At 44.9% G+C, this 16,783-nt stretch overlaps 1 protein-coding gene across 2 annotated transcripts in view; it reads right to left on the reverse strand.

The window, feature by feature from the left end:
• Positions 1-1,073: 1,073 nt before the first annotated feature.
• The window catches only part of LOC117378980 (solute carrier family 66 member 2), a 34,226-nt gene continuing 18,516 nt past the window's right edge, over positions 1,074-16,783 (reverse strand). The window contains exons 5-6 of one of the 2 annotated variants that reach the window (XR_008648884.1): positions 2,979-4,278; positions 2,902-2,948 (exon numbers count right to left, since the gene is read on the reverse strand). Coding sequence is in view for 1 of the 2 variants with exons in the window: in XM_033975697.2 (XP_033831588.1) it covers positions 4,068-4,278 (211 nt within the window). In the remaining variant the exon portion in view is untranslated. Of the gene's footprint in view, positions 4,279-16,783 lie in introns of both variants that reach the window. The other variant, XM_033975697.2, reaches the window with a different exon arrangement.

A 16,783-nucleotide genomic window follows, 5' to 3' on the forward strand; every position in this document is an offset into this window, starting at 1 on the left:
GATCCCTGTGGAGTTGCTTTTCTTTTATGCATAACACGGACACTTCTTCTGCTCTTTGGGATTTTTAATCATAAAATGGGATTTTAACATAAAACATAATCATATGTTTTAAATTTATAAATATGGATTATAGTTTTTATCCAGATATAAAACTTTTGGATATAAAAGTCCCATATTCTGCTCCGGGTCAGATCTGAGCCAGAGAAAAGAAACGATTTGAGAGTTAAAGAAGAGATTTTTGTTAGAAAAGAGAATCCTTCCTTAAACAGGATTGAGGATTGAGACATAATCTCTCCCCCATCTACAACTCCATCCTCAGACCCAGAACAAACAAAGGAAACAAAGAGAACAATCGAGCGAGCCAGTAGGCCCATTAAGCCTGAAACTGGAAACAAAAGCTGTTCACAGTTTCAGTGTAGTTAGCTCCTCCCTTCAGACAGATCTGACTAACCTAAAGTACTTAACAAGCTCATATCTTTAAAGTGCCATAATCGTGACATGGACCTGCACGTTACTGTATCTTTTGTATTTGTTTTTAAATTCCTGAGTTGACATCGAGCAGCAGCTTCTCCCTCTGACCCCAGACAGACTCACACAGACTGGATCTTAGAGTCACTGAGGACCCTCCACCCAGCTCCAAACATCTCCACCTCAGACACATCACGCTCAAGTGTCTCTTCACTCTGTGTTTACGACGTCGGGACTGGAGCCTTCATAAAGACGGGTTCTTAAAGGTTCTTAAAGGGTTCTTCTGTGAGGTCTGTGAAGGAAAGTGACTTATGGAGGAAGAATCATTTGGATCTAAAGTGTTTCCAACGAGGCAGGAGGATGTTCTTCTGAACAGCGCCCCCTGTGAGTAAAGAAGGTTATAAACATGTTTGTATTGTTTTATGTGGGTAGTGCTCAAAAACATTTCCTCAAGAATCATCCAGATGAAAATGCTGACGATACAAAATGATTGAATGTTCTTTACTTTTTACTCGAGTTATTTCACGGACCATAACTTTGTAATTCTACTTAAGTTGTGTCATTTTGTGTTTTTACTTTGGCAAAAAAAAACCAAAACACTCAATCCCGTATGAAACTGTTCAGTTTCACTTTATTCCTTTTAAGGTAAAACAGTTTTACAAATGAACGTATTCTGGTAACATTTCTGTAAATAAAATATAAAGACTTTTGGACTTTGATAAAATACTGTAAAATATGAAAATATAACAGCAGAAACAGACGGTGATTAAACTCTGTCCAGAGCAGTGACCGTCACGTGTCCAGAGACACAAAACATGTGGAATAATAAAAACTGATGATGTTCTCCAGAGTCTCACGACCTCGATGAGCGAGAAGAACCAACGTGGAAATATTCCTCCTGTAAACAGCTCTGATGTTCTGTCCGGTCACTGGGTCAAACGCCTTGGTTCATGAAACATTCTGAGGCTTTTTGTTTGCAAGTCCAGGATGTTTCAGTAAGTCCAGGATGTTTCAGTAAGTCCAGGATGTTTCAGTAAGTCCAGGATGTTTCAGTAAGTCCAGGATGTAAATGAATCGTTGACCTGCAGAATCTCGAGGTCTTGGGATCAGAGTTTTGTTTGACACTGAGGTTTGTGTTTAGAGTCGATGAGGCACTTTAAGAGTTTAGATCAAACTAAAGATTCAGTCTGTGTGAAACGGGAACCTGTTTAACCCCGACACGGGGGCCCGCGGACACAGGGGCCCACGGACACAGGGGCCACAGACACAGGGGCCCACGGACACAGGGGCCACAGACACAGGGGCCCGCGGACACAGGGGCCACAGACACAGGGGCCCACGGACACAGGGGCCACAGACACAGGGGCCCACGGACACAGGGGCCACAGACACAGGGGCCCGCGGACACAGGGGCCCGCGGACACAGGGCCCTGCTGTGTTCGCCGCTCTCGCTCCACACACTCACACACACACACACACTGGGGTAAAGTGTCTTGCTCAAAGACACAGTGTCTTCATCTGTGGAGCTGGACTCACCTCCAGCCTGTGGCTCTGTGGCTCTGTGGCTCCGTGGCTCAGTGGCTCTGTGGCTCTGTGGCTCCGTGGCTCTGTTCGTTCTACAGATTATGTTTTGTTTTTGTTGAGTCAAACCTCCAACCTCCAGGTCATTGGACAAACACTGAGCTCCTCCTGCTTCATGGAGCCGACTCGTAAATAAACAAACGATATCACCATGACAACAGACGAGCCTCTTCACTGGAGACGAGGAAACAGCTCCACCCGTTTCACAGCGTCAGGAAAATGAAGCTCAGCTTCAATGAAATAATGAACCAGGCACTTCACACAGAACCTCAGGTCAGTTTAACTCAGGTCATTTTAACCTCAGGTCAGTTTAACCTCAGGTCAGTTTAACTTCAGGTCAGTTTAACCTCAGGTCAGTTTAACTTCAGGTCATTTTAACCCTGCCTGATTCGACACTGAAGTGAAGGTGAAACACTTTTTGTTGAACAGATTCATTAAAAATAAAATAAAATGAAATTTAAAAATCACAGATTTTGTTTGAAAAAAAAAAAGGGTTAAAATCACTGAAACAGAAAACTGCAGGAAAAACAGACGAGTCTGACACGAGTGAAAACGAGGAAGAACATGACCTGAGCTCAGTGTAATGACCTGAGCTCAGTGTAATGACCTGAGCTCAGTGTAATGACCCGAGCTCAGTGTAAATGTGACTCATTCTTTGATTTAAGCTGCAGCGTTTCCTCAGGACGTTCACAACTTTACATAAAACATATATAATACATACATGTACTGTATACTCTACATACATGTATAATTCTTCACATACATGTGTACTTTACATACATGTAAACTCTATATAATCTTATGAGTCTTGTATAAATGCCGGGCCTCACTGTCTGTAAAATCTAAACGATTGTGCAGTAAGTCAGGTCGTCTCATTTATGACGCCGCAGTCACATGACCTAAAGTCACATGACCTAAAGTCACGTGACCTAAAGTCACGTGACCTCATGCCTCCGTTCACAGTTTCACATCTGTTCCAGCCCCTGACGCCAATGGAGAAAACAAATGTTTTTGGCATAAAATGCAGCAGATGTTTTTGTGAATTCAGATCTGAGACGTTCAAAGCCCAAAGGAAGTGTCCAGAATCTGGACCTGCTTCACACGAGCAGTTTGCACCGAGTTTCAGGGCTTCAGCAGAGTTTGTTTTGGGCTTCAGGGCTTCAGAAGACACAGGCCAGTGACCAGAGGGAGACTGACCGCAGGGGCGTTACATTTATGAACAAAACATAAAAAGTGTAAACATAAATGAAACTTCTGCTCTGTGAAGTAGAAATATGTGATGATGTAATCCAGACATGAAAACAGCTGAAACATGAATCTAATGAAGTAACAACAGACCTGGTGCATCACACGTGATATAAATGTTATACAAAAGTGTGTAACGTCATTTACGACTCAAATGTGACGTGAACATAAAACTGAACTCTCCCTTTTGATTCTAGATTCATTTAAAACTGACCAACCACAGAAGGTTCTTGGCGATAAACATGAAAATGACAAAATCAAAGATAAAATAACAAACTTAAACAATTCTCCAGATTGTCTGAATAAAAACGTGTTGTGTTACAGTGTGAGTTCTTTGATTGTTTGTTCATATAAATCCACATCTCTGGGATAACGAGGAGAACACGTCTATGAAAAATACGCCTCCTATGGACAGAACATGGATATTACAGGTAACACCGCGTGACACTGAAGGAGATTTAAGGCAGAGGCTCCATGCAACGAACATCAGCATCCGGACGACAAAAGGCTTCAGTGAAACGTTAAGTACATCTCCACGTGTGTAATACTGACCACGGGCAGATCACTGACCACGGGCAGATCCAGGGTCACGTTTAGAGTCTGTGCTCCACATCGGCCGACGCTCCAGTGGAAGAGACACTAATGAGTTGTTTCTGTAACAAGAGTCTTTAAAATACTGCGGTTCACGTCTGATCTATGGCTGTTTGTGTCGTACAGACTCGCGGCGCCATCTTGATGCTTTGGTCATGCTCAGTGTGGCGTCCTCAGCTCGCTCACAGGGCTTTGGCACTGCTGGTGTGGGAGGCGGCGTGGGAGACGGGCTTCTGGGGGTATCGGCTGTAGTAGTAAACCTGGAATAAAATGGCAAAGTCCACAAACACCTGGAGAAGGCCACAAATCCAGAACTGGACCGGAGCCTGGGTCATGAGGAAGTAGCCGGTCTTGAACGTGTCTCCGCTCGTCCACATCAGGACCATCTTGATGCTGAAAGAACAAAGATAAAATGAGTGAACGAATAAAATAAAACAAAATAATGTTTGTTTTAACGGTTCTTAATACGTTTCAAAGGACATTTTTATGATGGAGATGGAAGTGCGCCCATGATCACGTCGTATGTGGAACGCGGCGCCTAGCGGGTTAGCAATGTCCATTTATATACGGCTCTGTCCCAGATGTGAGAGCCGTTTGGGGCCCGTCTCCTCCACCTGCACAGTCAGAGGTGAGTGGAGGTGATGGAGGAGCTTCTCAAAGGGTTTTAGAGCTGCAGGTTTGGAGGACAGTGCTTCAGTTTGTTCAGTTTTAGGTGTTTTAAAGCGCTGACTCTGGCTCTTCCCTGGTAAAAGTCTATTCTCCATAACAGACTGAAGCTTCAAACCTGCGTAAATCCAGTTTCATTTTACATGTTGCTAAAATCGTATCCTTGAATGGCTCAAAATTTGCATCAGTTAAAACATTTTTGTCTAATGTCTTTGTTTCATTTATGCATGATTAAAACGACGGCTTTTATTTCTCACTCCAGGAGTGACCAAACAGGTCCCTCCTCATCTGCTCATGTTTTCATTAAAAACACGATTGTGTGCGGTGGAATTGCATCACAAACCCTCCCCAGATTTAAAAACATGTTATGCATAAACATAATATTACATAACCACAAACTCATGTCTAGAAAATGAAAAACCAGATTCCACTGTGATGTTTGAGTGACAGGCCACGTTAGCGTCTGTGAACTCAGATCTGCATCATCTACAAACATCAGGATTCACATATGTAACACGCGCACATACATGTAACATACATGTAACATACATGTTACATACATGTTACATACGTGTTACATATGTGAATGTGGCGGGAGGCTGATTCATCACGACACTGGAGCCTCACGTGTTTATTCATGTCGTTTCATGATCATTTATTTTTCCAAATGTTATTTTACTTAAGTCTCCTACATTAAAGCTAAAGGGAAAAACTGGAAAAACAAAGTCCCAGAATGCATCTGTGCATGAGCCGAGCAGCACCACACACACCGTGACCAACAGGATAAAAACACACAGGACAGAGGTTATATTTAGCCGTTTCATATGTGGAGCTTCAGACTTTCAGCACGGACATGTTTATAATGAACCGTGAGAACAGAATGCTCCAGATCTGAAACACTGAGGCTTTTATTTGATTATTATGAGTTTATTTGTGCAATGGAAACAAAAATCAACAGGGACAGAGCTGTTACTTCTGCCCTTCTGAGATTCTGCATTTTATACATTTTGTCTTTATTTGTCCAGAGTCCAGTGAAAGTACCAGAGTCTTTCTCATGAGCCCTGTTCAAATACAGAACAATACAAACAAAAACAAAACAACAGCTCCATTTAAAACATTAAAAACAGGAGCAGGTGTGATTATAAATGTTTATCTCCACATTATTAAAGTGGAGAGAGTTTGTCCTTCAAATGGATTACATTTTTAGGAAGAAAAATAAACAAAAGCTTTTTTCCCGTTTCATTTCTAGAGCGGCCAGTTTTTAGAAACAATCATGAGATCTGGGATTAAAAGTTCAACAAACAAGTGAGATACTGAGTCAGTGTGTCACTGAAGTCTCATGAATACATTTATAAATACATTTATAAATACATATATAAATACATTTATAAATACATTTATAAATATATTTAATAAATACATTTATAAATATATTTGATAAATACATTTATACATATATTTAATAAATACATTTATAAATATATTTGATAAATACATTTATACATATATTTATAAATACATTTATAAATACATTTAATAAATACATTTATACATATATTTAATAAATACATTTATAAATATATTTGATAAATACATTTAATAAGCGTTACACTGAGACCACATTCAAACAGTACATTTATAAACAGGTCTAGTGATGGATGAAGTACTTGAGTAAAAGTATTTAAGTACCCATTAAAATGTACTTAAAGAGTAAAAAGTGAAAGTATTTCACACAAGTGTTAGTGATAATGAGTCAAAATGATTCATATTTTGGTCACAGAAACAATATGAATCAATGTCTTCATTTTTCATTTTTTATTTTTGTTCAAAGTCGAAGTTTTAGCTTAAAAACTTGAGCCAGGATGTTTCCACGAACACGATGAGAATCACCCCTCAAATCAGAAAAGTACTTTTACTGTTCAGTCCAGTTTGAACTGAGGTGGAGTTTGCTCTTTATAAGATTCTGTAACCGTCCCAACAATGGTTCTGTCCCGGCTCGTGTGGTTCTGTCCCGGCTCGTGTGGTTCTGTCCCGGCTCGTGTGGTTCTGTCCCGGCTCCTGTGGTTCTGTCCCGGCTCGTGTGGTTCTGTCCCGGCTCCTGTGATTCTGTCACGGCTCCTGTGGTTCTGTCCCGGCTCGTGTGGTTCTGTCCTGACTCCTGTGGTTCTGTCCCGGCTCGTGTGGTTCTGTCCCGGCTCGTGTGGTTCTGTCCCGGCTCCTGTGATTCTGTCACGGCTCCTGTGGTTCTGTCCCGGCTCGTGTGGTTCTGTCCCGGCTCCTGTGATTCTGTCACGGCTCCTGTGGTTCTGTCCCGGCTCGTGTGGTTCTGTCCCGGCTCGTGTGGTTCTGTCCCAGCTCCTGTGGTTCTGTCCCGCCTCCTGCTCCTCAGTGCTGTGGTTCTGTCCCAGCTCGTGTGATTCTGTCCGGGCTCGTGTGGTTCTGTCCCGGCTCGTGTGGTTCTGTCCCGGCTCCTGCTCCTCAGTGCTGTGGTTCTGAGGACATTCACTGTTTCGGGTCTGACACATCCTGAGGACGTCCAAACACCCGAGCACATCACACTGAAACATGTTCTACTCAGGAAAAATAATGAGACACTGGAGCCAAACAAGTGTTGAAATACAAGTCCAAACTGCTCGACTTTCACTGCAGGGAATAAACAGTGAAGTGTAAAAGTGAATAAAGGCTCAGGGTGAGAACATGAGTCTGGGTCTTTCATTAGTGTGAGAGCTGCAGGGCGGAGCCTCAGAGGATCTGACAAATGCACGGTGTGTTCTGTGTATAAACCTGATTCCTGCTCGCTGGAGGCAGAGGTGTTAGTATGTAGTATGTAGTATGTAGTATGTAACATGTAGACAGAGCTGCTGACAAAAGAAAACACTGAGACAGCACGTCTTTGAAAAAGATCCTTCTATTTTCAGTTTTAAATTAGCCACAGTGTGTTTCCCTGATTTACACAGTTCACTTCCTGTAGCCTCCTCTCAGGTGTCAAGTGACGGTGTAGTGTAGTGTTGGTGTAGTGTAGTGACGCTGTAGTGATGGTGTAGTATAGTGACGGTGTAGTGATGTTGTAGTATAGTGGTGGTGTAGTATAGTGACGGTGTAGTGATGGTGTAGTGTTGGTGTAGTGTATTAGTGGTGTAGTGACATAGTGATGGTGCAGTGTAGTGACGGTGTAGTGATGGTGCAGTGTAGTGACGGTGTAGTGATGGTGCAGTGTAGTGACGGTGTAGTGATGGTGCAGTGTAGTGACGGTGTAGTGATGGTGCAGTGATGGTGCAGTGTAGTGACGGTGTAGTGATTTATTCGGTGCTGTTTTACTTTGTTGTAGTGGACAGTAGTGGGATCTTGCGCCCCCTGCTGTGTGAAGTCTTCTCCAGGGCTGCGTCTCGTGTGATGGGGGAGGGTCCTCTGTGCTGAAACTCCAACGCCGGATCAGAGGGGCAATTGAGGTCCACAAACGAGGTCCAAGGAGCATGAACCGAGACGAGGGGGCGTACACCTGATCACACACATGGATGTAGTCCTGGAGAAGACAGTAGGGGGCGCAAGCTTCACCTACTTAGATCCAAAACAGAGGCGGCTGTTCAGTCACATTTACTCGGGTGTTTTGTCTTTGTGCTCATAAAAACTCTAAACCAGAATGTGAAGATCAGTCATACTCTGAATAAAGAACAATATGTAACTTTTCTGTAGTGTTTCCACCACCTGCTTCTCTTCTTTGCCTCGAATGTTCCACAGTTTGTCATTAAAAATATCTATCTCCATGGAGACAAGCCTCCAGGCAAAGTTACAGGACAGATCTGTGTAAAGACAACAGTGAGAGCGATTCATTTAATGCCATACTGTCGAACATTTGAGACAAGGCAATAACATCTCCATGGAGACAAGCAGGTGGTGGACCATAAACCAGAGAAGTTACACAGTGCACCTTTAACTCTATTTGTGTCCCTCCCTCCCACTTCTTCTATATCTTCATCTTCAGCCCTGCCTCCTGAGTTAGCCGTCTGAAGCTAGCCGTCTGAAGCTAGCTGCTACAATCTGAAATCCCGCTGATCCGTTTGAACGGTTCTCACTCGGCCGTGTCCGTCTGGTGGCTCTGTCCTGTTTGTAAATGCTCTGTGGGGGTCCTGAGTCGTGTTCTTCAGACGAAACACTGGATTTGTGTCTCGCTGGGTCAGTTTGAGAAGATGAGTCACTTATGAGGCTCGTGTGATGGGACTGGAGGCTCGTCGCTGGTAGAACTTTATATAACTGAGCTCAGAGGATTATAGGACAGAGTGATGTGATTATAACGGGTCTGCGCTGAAGAGGCCGATGTGAAGTGATGTTCACGAGGCACAAACACCTGGAGCCCTCCATCGTTTCATTTGTACGTTTGAGTTTTCCTGCGTATTCGGCCCATCTCTCGTCCATTTCTGCTCGTCCTTTTCTGCATGAGCTCTCTCTGAATCTGCTCACGTCCTATTTGACACGCGGCGGCTAGCAGGTTAGCTATGTCCATTTATATAAACAGTCCATGGTTAAATCACCTTCTACATCACTGCTCTGCTCCATCACCGTGACGTCTCCATAGCAACGAGAAAACAAACGCTCAACTCTGAGGAGAACGTCGGGACCGGCTTCATTTAAAACACTGAATTAACTCATATTTGAGACATTCACAGAGAGAACAGGCTTTTCACATTCACAGGTGAGACTTCAGTTTGTCGTCGTGGTAACAGCAAATTAAACAACGAGGACAAATTGTTCTAAAACCCAAACTGTTCAAAGTGACGTCTTTACAGATCTGAACATGGAGCTCAACAAGACGCGATCCATGTTTTTTCATGACTGTATAATAAGACGCAGCCGCTGCTTCACCTCCAGCCTTTAGAGAAGAAGGAGTTTACTACAGTTATGTCACACTTTAAAGTGTTAAAATACAACTGTGCGTACTCTGTGTGTACTCTGTGTGTACTCTGTGTGTACTCTGTGTGTACTCTGTGTACACTCTGTGTACACTCTGTGTACACTCTGTGTACACTCTGTGTACACTCTGTGTACACTCTGTGTACACTCTGTGTGTACTCTGTGTGTACTCTGTGTGTACTCTGTGTGTACTCTGTGTGTACTCTGTGTACACTCTGTGTGTACTCTGTGTGTACTCTGTGTGTACTCTCTGTGTGTACTCTGTGTACTCTGTACTGGTCCTTCCCTGGTTCAGAGAAAAGAGGAAAGACAAACACGATGAACCTCGTTTCTTAAAAACATAAAGAGCAGGTTCATTTTAAACAGTTTGGTCCAAAGTTGCTCTTCACTTTAACAAACTCCTACATCCAAATAAAAGAACTTTTACCATCAAACAAACAGCTAATAACAACTAGCATGCTAACAGTGCACCAGTGTTACTTCCTGGTTTGCAGATGCTCCTGTACAGTGACATCTGCACTGAGGTGTGTTGTGTAAACACACGTGTGCTGATCACACACTTCACATTCATATAAATCATGTTTTACCAGTGAAAGCTCCGGCTCAGCGGCGGAGGAGCCTGTAAGACTCTGTAAGACTCTGTAAGCCTCTTTACACATGTGGACACGACTCGTCCTCTGCTCAGGCGTTGGACCTGCACATCGCTCTAAAACCCTTTGAATTAAACATGTTCAGCCTTTTGTTATATTCATTCTTATTTAACTTCCTCTCACAAATAAAAAGGGGCTTTACTCTGCAGTTTAGTCTGTACGTCTCAACACGAAAACACAAAGACGAGGAAAACACAGCGACATCTGAGTGTTTTAGTTCAGTTTACACACACACATGTGTGTCAGTGTGTGCACCTGCGGAGACACACACACGTGTGTCTGTGTGTGCACAGGCCTCATGTCAAAGCTCAGAAACTCCACACTTCACTCCCTGAGCAGCAGAGGCTGCACTAGCACCGATCATTGACAGAGGTCTCTGTGGGGACTGTCCTGTGGGGACTGTTCTGTGGGGGACTGTTCTGTGGGGGACTGTTCTGTGGGGACTGTTCTGTGGGGACTGTCCTGTGGGGACTGTCCTGTGGGGACTGTTCTGTGGGGACTGTCCTGTGGGGACTGTCCTGTGGGGACTGCTCTGTGGGGACTGTTCTGTGGGGACTGTTCTGTGGGGACTGCTCTGTGGGGACTGCTCTGTGGGGACTGTTCTTTGGGGACTGCTCTGTGGGGACTGCTCTGTGGGGACTGTCCTGTGGGGACTGTTCTGTGGGGACTGTTCTGTGGGGACTGTCCTGTGGGGACTGTTCTGTGGGGACTGTTCTGTGGGGACTGTCCTGTGGGGACTGCTCTGTGGGGACTGTTCTGTGGGGACTGTTCTGTGGGGACTGCTCTGTGGGGACTGCTCTGTGGGGACTGTTCTGTGGGGACTGCTCTGTGGGGACTGCTCTGTGGGGACTGCTCTGTGGGGACTGCTCTGTGGGGACTGTTCTTTGGGGACTGCTCTGTGGGGACTGCTCTGTGGGGACTGTTCTGTGGGGACTGCTCTGTGGGGACTGTTCTGTGGGGACTGTTCTGTGGGGACTGCTCTGTGGGGACTGCTCTGTGGAGCACAGACTGTGGACTAAATCAGTCCTGGCAGAGCTCGGTGCCACACTGGGGCTGGGCTCAGAGCCTTATAAGGCTGGTTCTGGCAGAGGGACAGTCCCGTCTCTGCAGTGTCTCTCAGGGCTGAGTGGAGTTTGTGTGGAGGGTGGAGGGTGGAGTTTGTGTGGAGATTGTGTGGAGATTGTGTGGAGTCAGACTGGACAGTATCAGTGTGCTCCTCACTAGCATCACGCTAACAATAGCCTCAGCTGAAGTATTCACAGATAAACACTGTCCCCTCAGTCTGCAGTGACATTAATATAACACAGTGTGTGGGCCGAGCTCTGAGCCACAGCACAACACACAAAAACAACACACAAAAACAACACACAAAAACATACGACTTTACTCAATGTAGAGACGACAAACAAGAGCTGAGCTGTGACACATGAGTGTGATTCATTATCATGTGTATTTATCAGGAGCATTTCTCTGTTACTTCATTTATATCAGAGGTTTATGTTCTCATTATGTTTAAATACTGTAAAATAAATCTGAAAATACAAAAGGTAATGTTTAAAGAAGTGAACTGTGTGACGTCGCCACAGCTTCAGCTCCAAATGAAGCTCATCGAGGCCGGAGCAGGAACAGAGACCACGAGTATCATAGCAACCAACGAGCCAATCAGGAGCGAGTCTTGCTCCTCCTAACGCTGGCGGGAGCGACCTAATCCCTCTGACCTCGTTACACGTCATTTTTATATTTACATGATAAAAACATATAGTAGATTTGTAAAACACAGATATGAATCAAATCTAAAACGAGTCTTAAAACGAGTTACTCCTTTAAGCAGGAGTTTATATAAAACTACAATTTAAATAAAACATTAGAACTAAGAGCGAATGAGAATATGACAGACTTTTACGACTGTTTGTTCTCGATGTTTGACTGAAGACGAGCTGGACTTTGAAACTCCATGACGTCATTACACAGTGAATCACATAAAGTGCAGTATTTTCAGTTTACGACTTTGTTTTTAAAAGTTTAACAGTATCAGTCGTGTTCAAAAGATTAAACATTAACTTTAAATATGTTATAAGGACAAACTTTTAAAACAAACGAGGCACATTTAAGGCGTTTTTATCGTCTTTTATCGGCGTAAGAACATTTACTCTGGGTTTAATGTTCTAATCACCTTTGTGAGCTCAGCTGTAAAGAGGCGGAGTTTATGTCACTGAACAAACGCCTCATTAAACTGCGACGCCGCTTTAAAACACGTTTATGAACGAGTTTGTGCTGCTCACGTCACTGCTCAGTGGGTTTAATCTCAGTGTCCACAACCTTCAGATTGTGCCATAAAGAAGGAAATAAAAACCAACAGATTTAAAACTGTGAGGTCGTTCGCTTCATGACACACAGCGCCGCCGACCAGAGGGAGGCACAAGGAGAGAAACGGCTGCTGGAAATATATTTAAACATGTAATAAAAATGAAGTAGGCGACGCGTCAAAGCAGTTATTTAAAATATATAAAGGTCATACGTGTTTTGGACATAAGTTACACATAAACTGCAGACGTTATGTTAAATCCTCAAATGTTCAAATGTTCAGATGTTTCTCCATGTTCCAGTTGTGCTGCTCTAGTGTGATGTGCGTCTGTCCATAGGGGGCGCTGTCAGCATGCGCCGCTTTGTTTTGATGACGTTTACGGCGACGTCAGCTCCAATGGACACCACAGTTTTATAACGTGGAAGTCAACGGATTTGTTTCTTTTATGAAGTGGTTTTAGATGAATATTGTGATTTAAAATGTGTAAATTATAACAAAATGATCAACAGAGATGAGAACCATAGAGACACAAGCACAACAGGAACCACTTAGTTATATTTTTAAAAGAACTACTTCATTACCACGGTGATAAGAATATTAGTTATTATTATTATTATTATATGTGACTCATGTGAGGACTGTGCTCCTGCAGGACTCTGTCACACATAAAAGTTCTAATGTGTTTCAGGCTCTGGACACGGGTCAGACACAGGGCGGCTCCACAGACTGACCACAGTGTGACAGGGGCACGGGTCAGGGGGCAGTGTGACAGGGGCAGGGGGCAGTGTGACAGGGGCAGGGGGCAGTGTGACAGGGGCAGGGGGCAGTGTGACAGGTGCACGGGTCAGTGTGACAGGTGCACGGGTCAGGGGGCAGTGTGACAGGTGCACGGGTCAGGGGGCAGTGTGACAGGGGCACGGGTCAGGGGGCAGTGTGACAGGTGCACGGGTCAGGGGGCAGTGTGACAGGGGCACGGGTCAGGGGGCAGTGTGACAGAGGCACGGGTCAGGCCAATGGGATAAAGAGAGGAACACAAAATCTCCAAGGAGCAGTCTCACGACACTCTCACGACACACTCACGACACTCTCACGACACTCTCACGACACACTCACGACACTCTCACGACACTCTCACGACACTCTCACGACACACTCACGACACTCTCACGACACTCTCACGACACACTCACGACACTCTCACGACACTCTCACGACACACTCACGACACACTCACGACACACTCACGACACACTCACGACACACTCACGACACTCTCACGACACTCTCACGACACACTCACGACACTCTCACGACACACTCACGACACTCTCACGACACACTCACGACACACTCACGACACACTCACGACACTCTCACGACACACTCACGACACTCTCACGACACACTCACGACACACTCACGACACACTCACGACACTCTCACGACACACTCACGACACACTCACGACACACTCACGACACACTCACGACACTCTCACGACACACTCACGACATACTCACGACACTCTCACGACACACTCACGACACTCTCACGACACACTCACGACACACTCACGACACAACACATGTATTTGTGTGTGTTAATCCGTTCCAAACAGGACGTGATCATGGACATGTGTCGAGCTCCATTGACTCTGGCTCCAGTTCATTTTACATTGAAAAGCAGGGGCCTTTCTCTGTAACTGCTGCTGTCAGATGCTGTTTTCCACTTTTCTGTCCATAAATCAAGATATGAACATTAATAACAGACAAATCAGGCGGCGTCTTTCCCCGCGGTCGCTCCTGTTAGCGTTAGCAACAGGTTTGATTGACAGCTCTGCTAAGCGCCCGCTCCCTGCTCAGCGGTGAGGGCGAGAAGATCCCCAATGTCTCTATGGTTGCTATGATACAGTCAAAGCTCCATATACGGAACTGAGCTCCAGATTCTCCGCTGTATCTGCTCAAACATGGATGAGCTTCATGTGGAGCTGAAGCTGTGACGTCACAGTCAGTCTACACAGATTATACACATATCCTCCTGTCAAAGGCGTTTCATAAGACTCTCCATACGCGAGACCGTCGTTAACTCAAGTACAGCGCGACATAACCACTAATAACCTATAGGTGGCACTAATTATGAATCTCCCGGGACCAATTACCTCAGCAGAGCTAATGCCTGAGCTCATGGTCACTAATATGACCTCTGTCCACACTCGCTCTGTCCAAACCAGAGCTGTGTGTGAGCGGGAGCCCAGTGAGTCATGCCCCTCTGACGGCTCACTCGGGACGGCTCACTCGGGACGGCTCTGTTGAATATGTACGAGGTGGAGCCATCACGCCTAAATGTTAGAGCAGTCAGAGGAAGACTCAGGGTGATGAAGCTGTCAGACTGTTTCACCAAAGACACGTGAAGAATAGAACAGTTATGAAAATAAAGGAGGTCAGGGGTCAGGGGTCAAACGTTCTCTGGACGAACGACTGGACGAGATTCTTGTGTAATCGTCAAAGAGGAAACCGGCTCATCGATGTGGTTTGAGGATGAGTTTAAACACAGAGGGAGAAATGTGACTTTTTAGTGTTAAATGGTAGAGAATAAAAGTCTTGATCATGTTCATGAATCAATAATATGTTTTGTTTTGGAAAGCAAACAAAAATAAAATAATCTAAAATGGAGATTGGTTGAATATTAGAAACAGAGGATCACAGGTAAAAGATGGACACAGGAGGAGGCCATTCGAAAAAAAACACAAAACAAATTAAAAAAGACCAAGTGATTTTTCTAAATGTGTAAAAATCAGGTTTGTAGTAAAATAAAAACAGTTTATCATATTTTTTATCCATGTGTTTGTTCTTCTGATCACCTCCTGTTTCTGTCCAAACGGTTCTGAAAGTGCACACACTCCTTTAATTATCAGCATCACCATAGCAACAAGACGCACTGTTAGAACATACACACACCCCCACACACACACACACACACACACACACACCCCGACACACACAGCAACAAGACTCACTGTGGATCCAACCATCAACCTGCCTCAAGAATCAAGAGGAGTAATTACACACACACCCCGACGCGCACACCCCCACAGACGCACACACACACACACACTCTCTCTCCTCACAGGTGAAACCTTGACGCTGTGGTATCGTAGCAACAGCAGAATAAGACGGGACATAAACTGTGAGGGACAAAGGCCTGGGCGTGTCTTTACCTCCACAGAGTTTGACATTACATCATGAGGACGTGTGGACGGAGTGATGTAAACACAGAGGTGAGGACAGTGAAGAGGAGGACAGGGACGGGGACGTGAACGGGGACGAGGACGGGGACGTGAACCAAGTTTCACTGAGAACAGTTCTATTTTATTTCACTAAATCAACTGTAACTGTGTTTATCCATGAAGAGCAGCACGAGCACAAACTGTACTGGACACACACTCTGCACACTCTGCACACTCTGCACACTCTGCACACTCTGCACACTCTGCACACTCTGCACACTCTGCACACTCTGCACACTCTGCACACTCTGCACACTCTGCACACTCTGCACACTCTGCACACTGTAGATTTAAAGTTTTATGTTGAGTTTTATGGATGATTCTGCTTTAGGTTTGGTTCAATATTTTCCTGTATCGTCTTTGTTAGAATCGCACTGATCGATACAGACGCTGGACGACCTCGCTCCATCTATTTCCTGTCACTGCCTCAGACGCAGCAACAATAACGAGCCAAAAGTGAAACATTAGCGACGGCGAAACAGAAGACCTCATTATGGCATCGATTTTGTAACTTCAAAGGGTAAATCTTTGTGTTTGTGAAATAAACTCAGGACGTCCTGTGGGACACGAGTCAGAACAAACTCAGGACGTCCTGTGGGACACGAGTCAGAACAAACTCAGGACGTCCTGCGGGACACGAGTCAGAACAAACTCAGGACGTCCTGCGGGACACGAGTCAGAACAAACTCAGGACGTCCTGTGGGACACGAGTCAGAACAAACCTCCTCATCTGTGAGTCCATCGGCAACGAGACGAGATCATCTGCAGTTCTCAGGCTCAGAGCACAGACAGCGCCACCTTCAGGGCTCCAGGCTCCACAGAGAACCCACAGTGTAACAGAGCCTCACAGTGAAACAGCGCCACCTTTAGGGCTCGGGCTGCTTTGTTTTGATTTACATGTGACCCTGGAGACGATGCCCCTCGCCCTCTCCGTCTTTGTGTTTAAAGCCGAGGTCATGGAGTTGGGAGATGTTTTTAAAGTTTAATGTTCCTGAAAGTATCAACAGAACGATAAAGACGATAAACAGCCACATTTTTATACAGAGCTTTTACAACTTTAAGGCTCAAAGTGGATCTGACAAC

This window comes from Periophthalmus magnuspinnatus, chromosome 11 (assembly GCF_009829125.3).
Source record: "Periophthalmus magnuspinnatus isolate fPerMag1 chromosome 11, fPerMag1.2.pri, whole genome shotgun sequence".
Taxonomy (NCBI): Eukaryota; Metazoa; Chordata; class Actinopteri; order Gobiiformes; family Gobiidae; genus Periophthalmus; species Periophthalmus magnuspinnatus.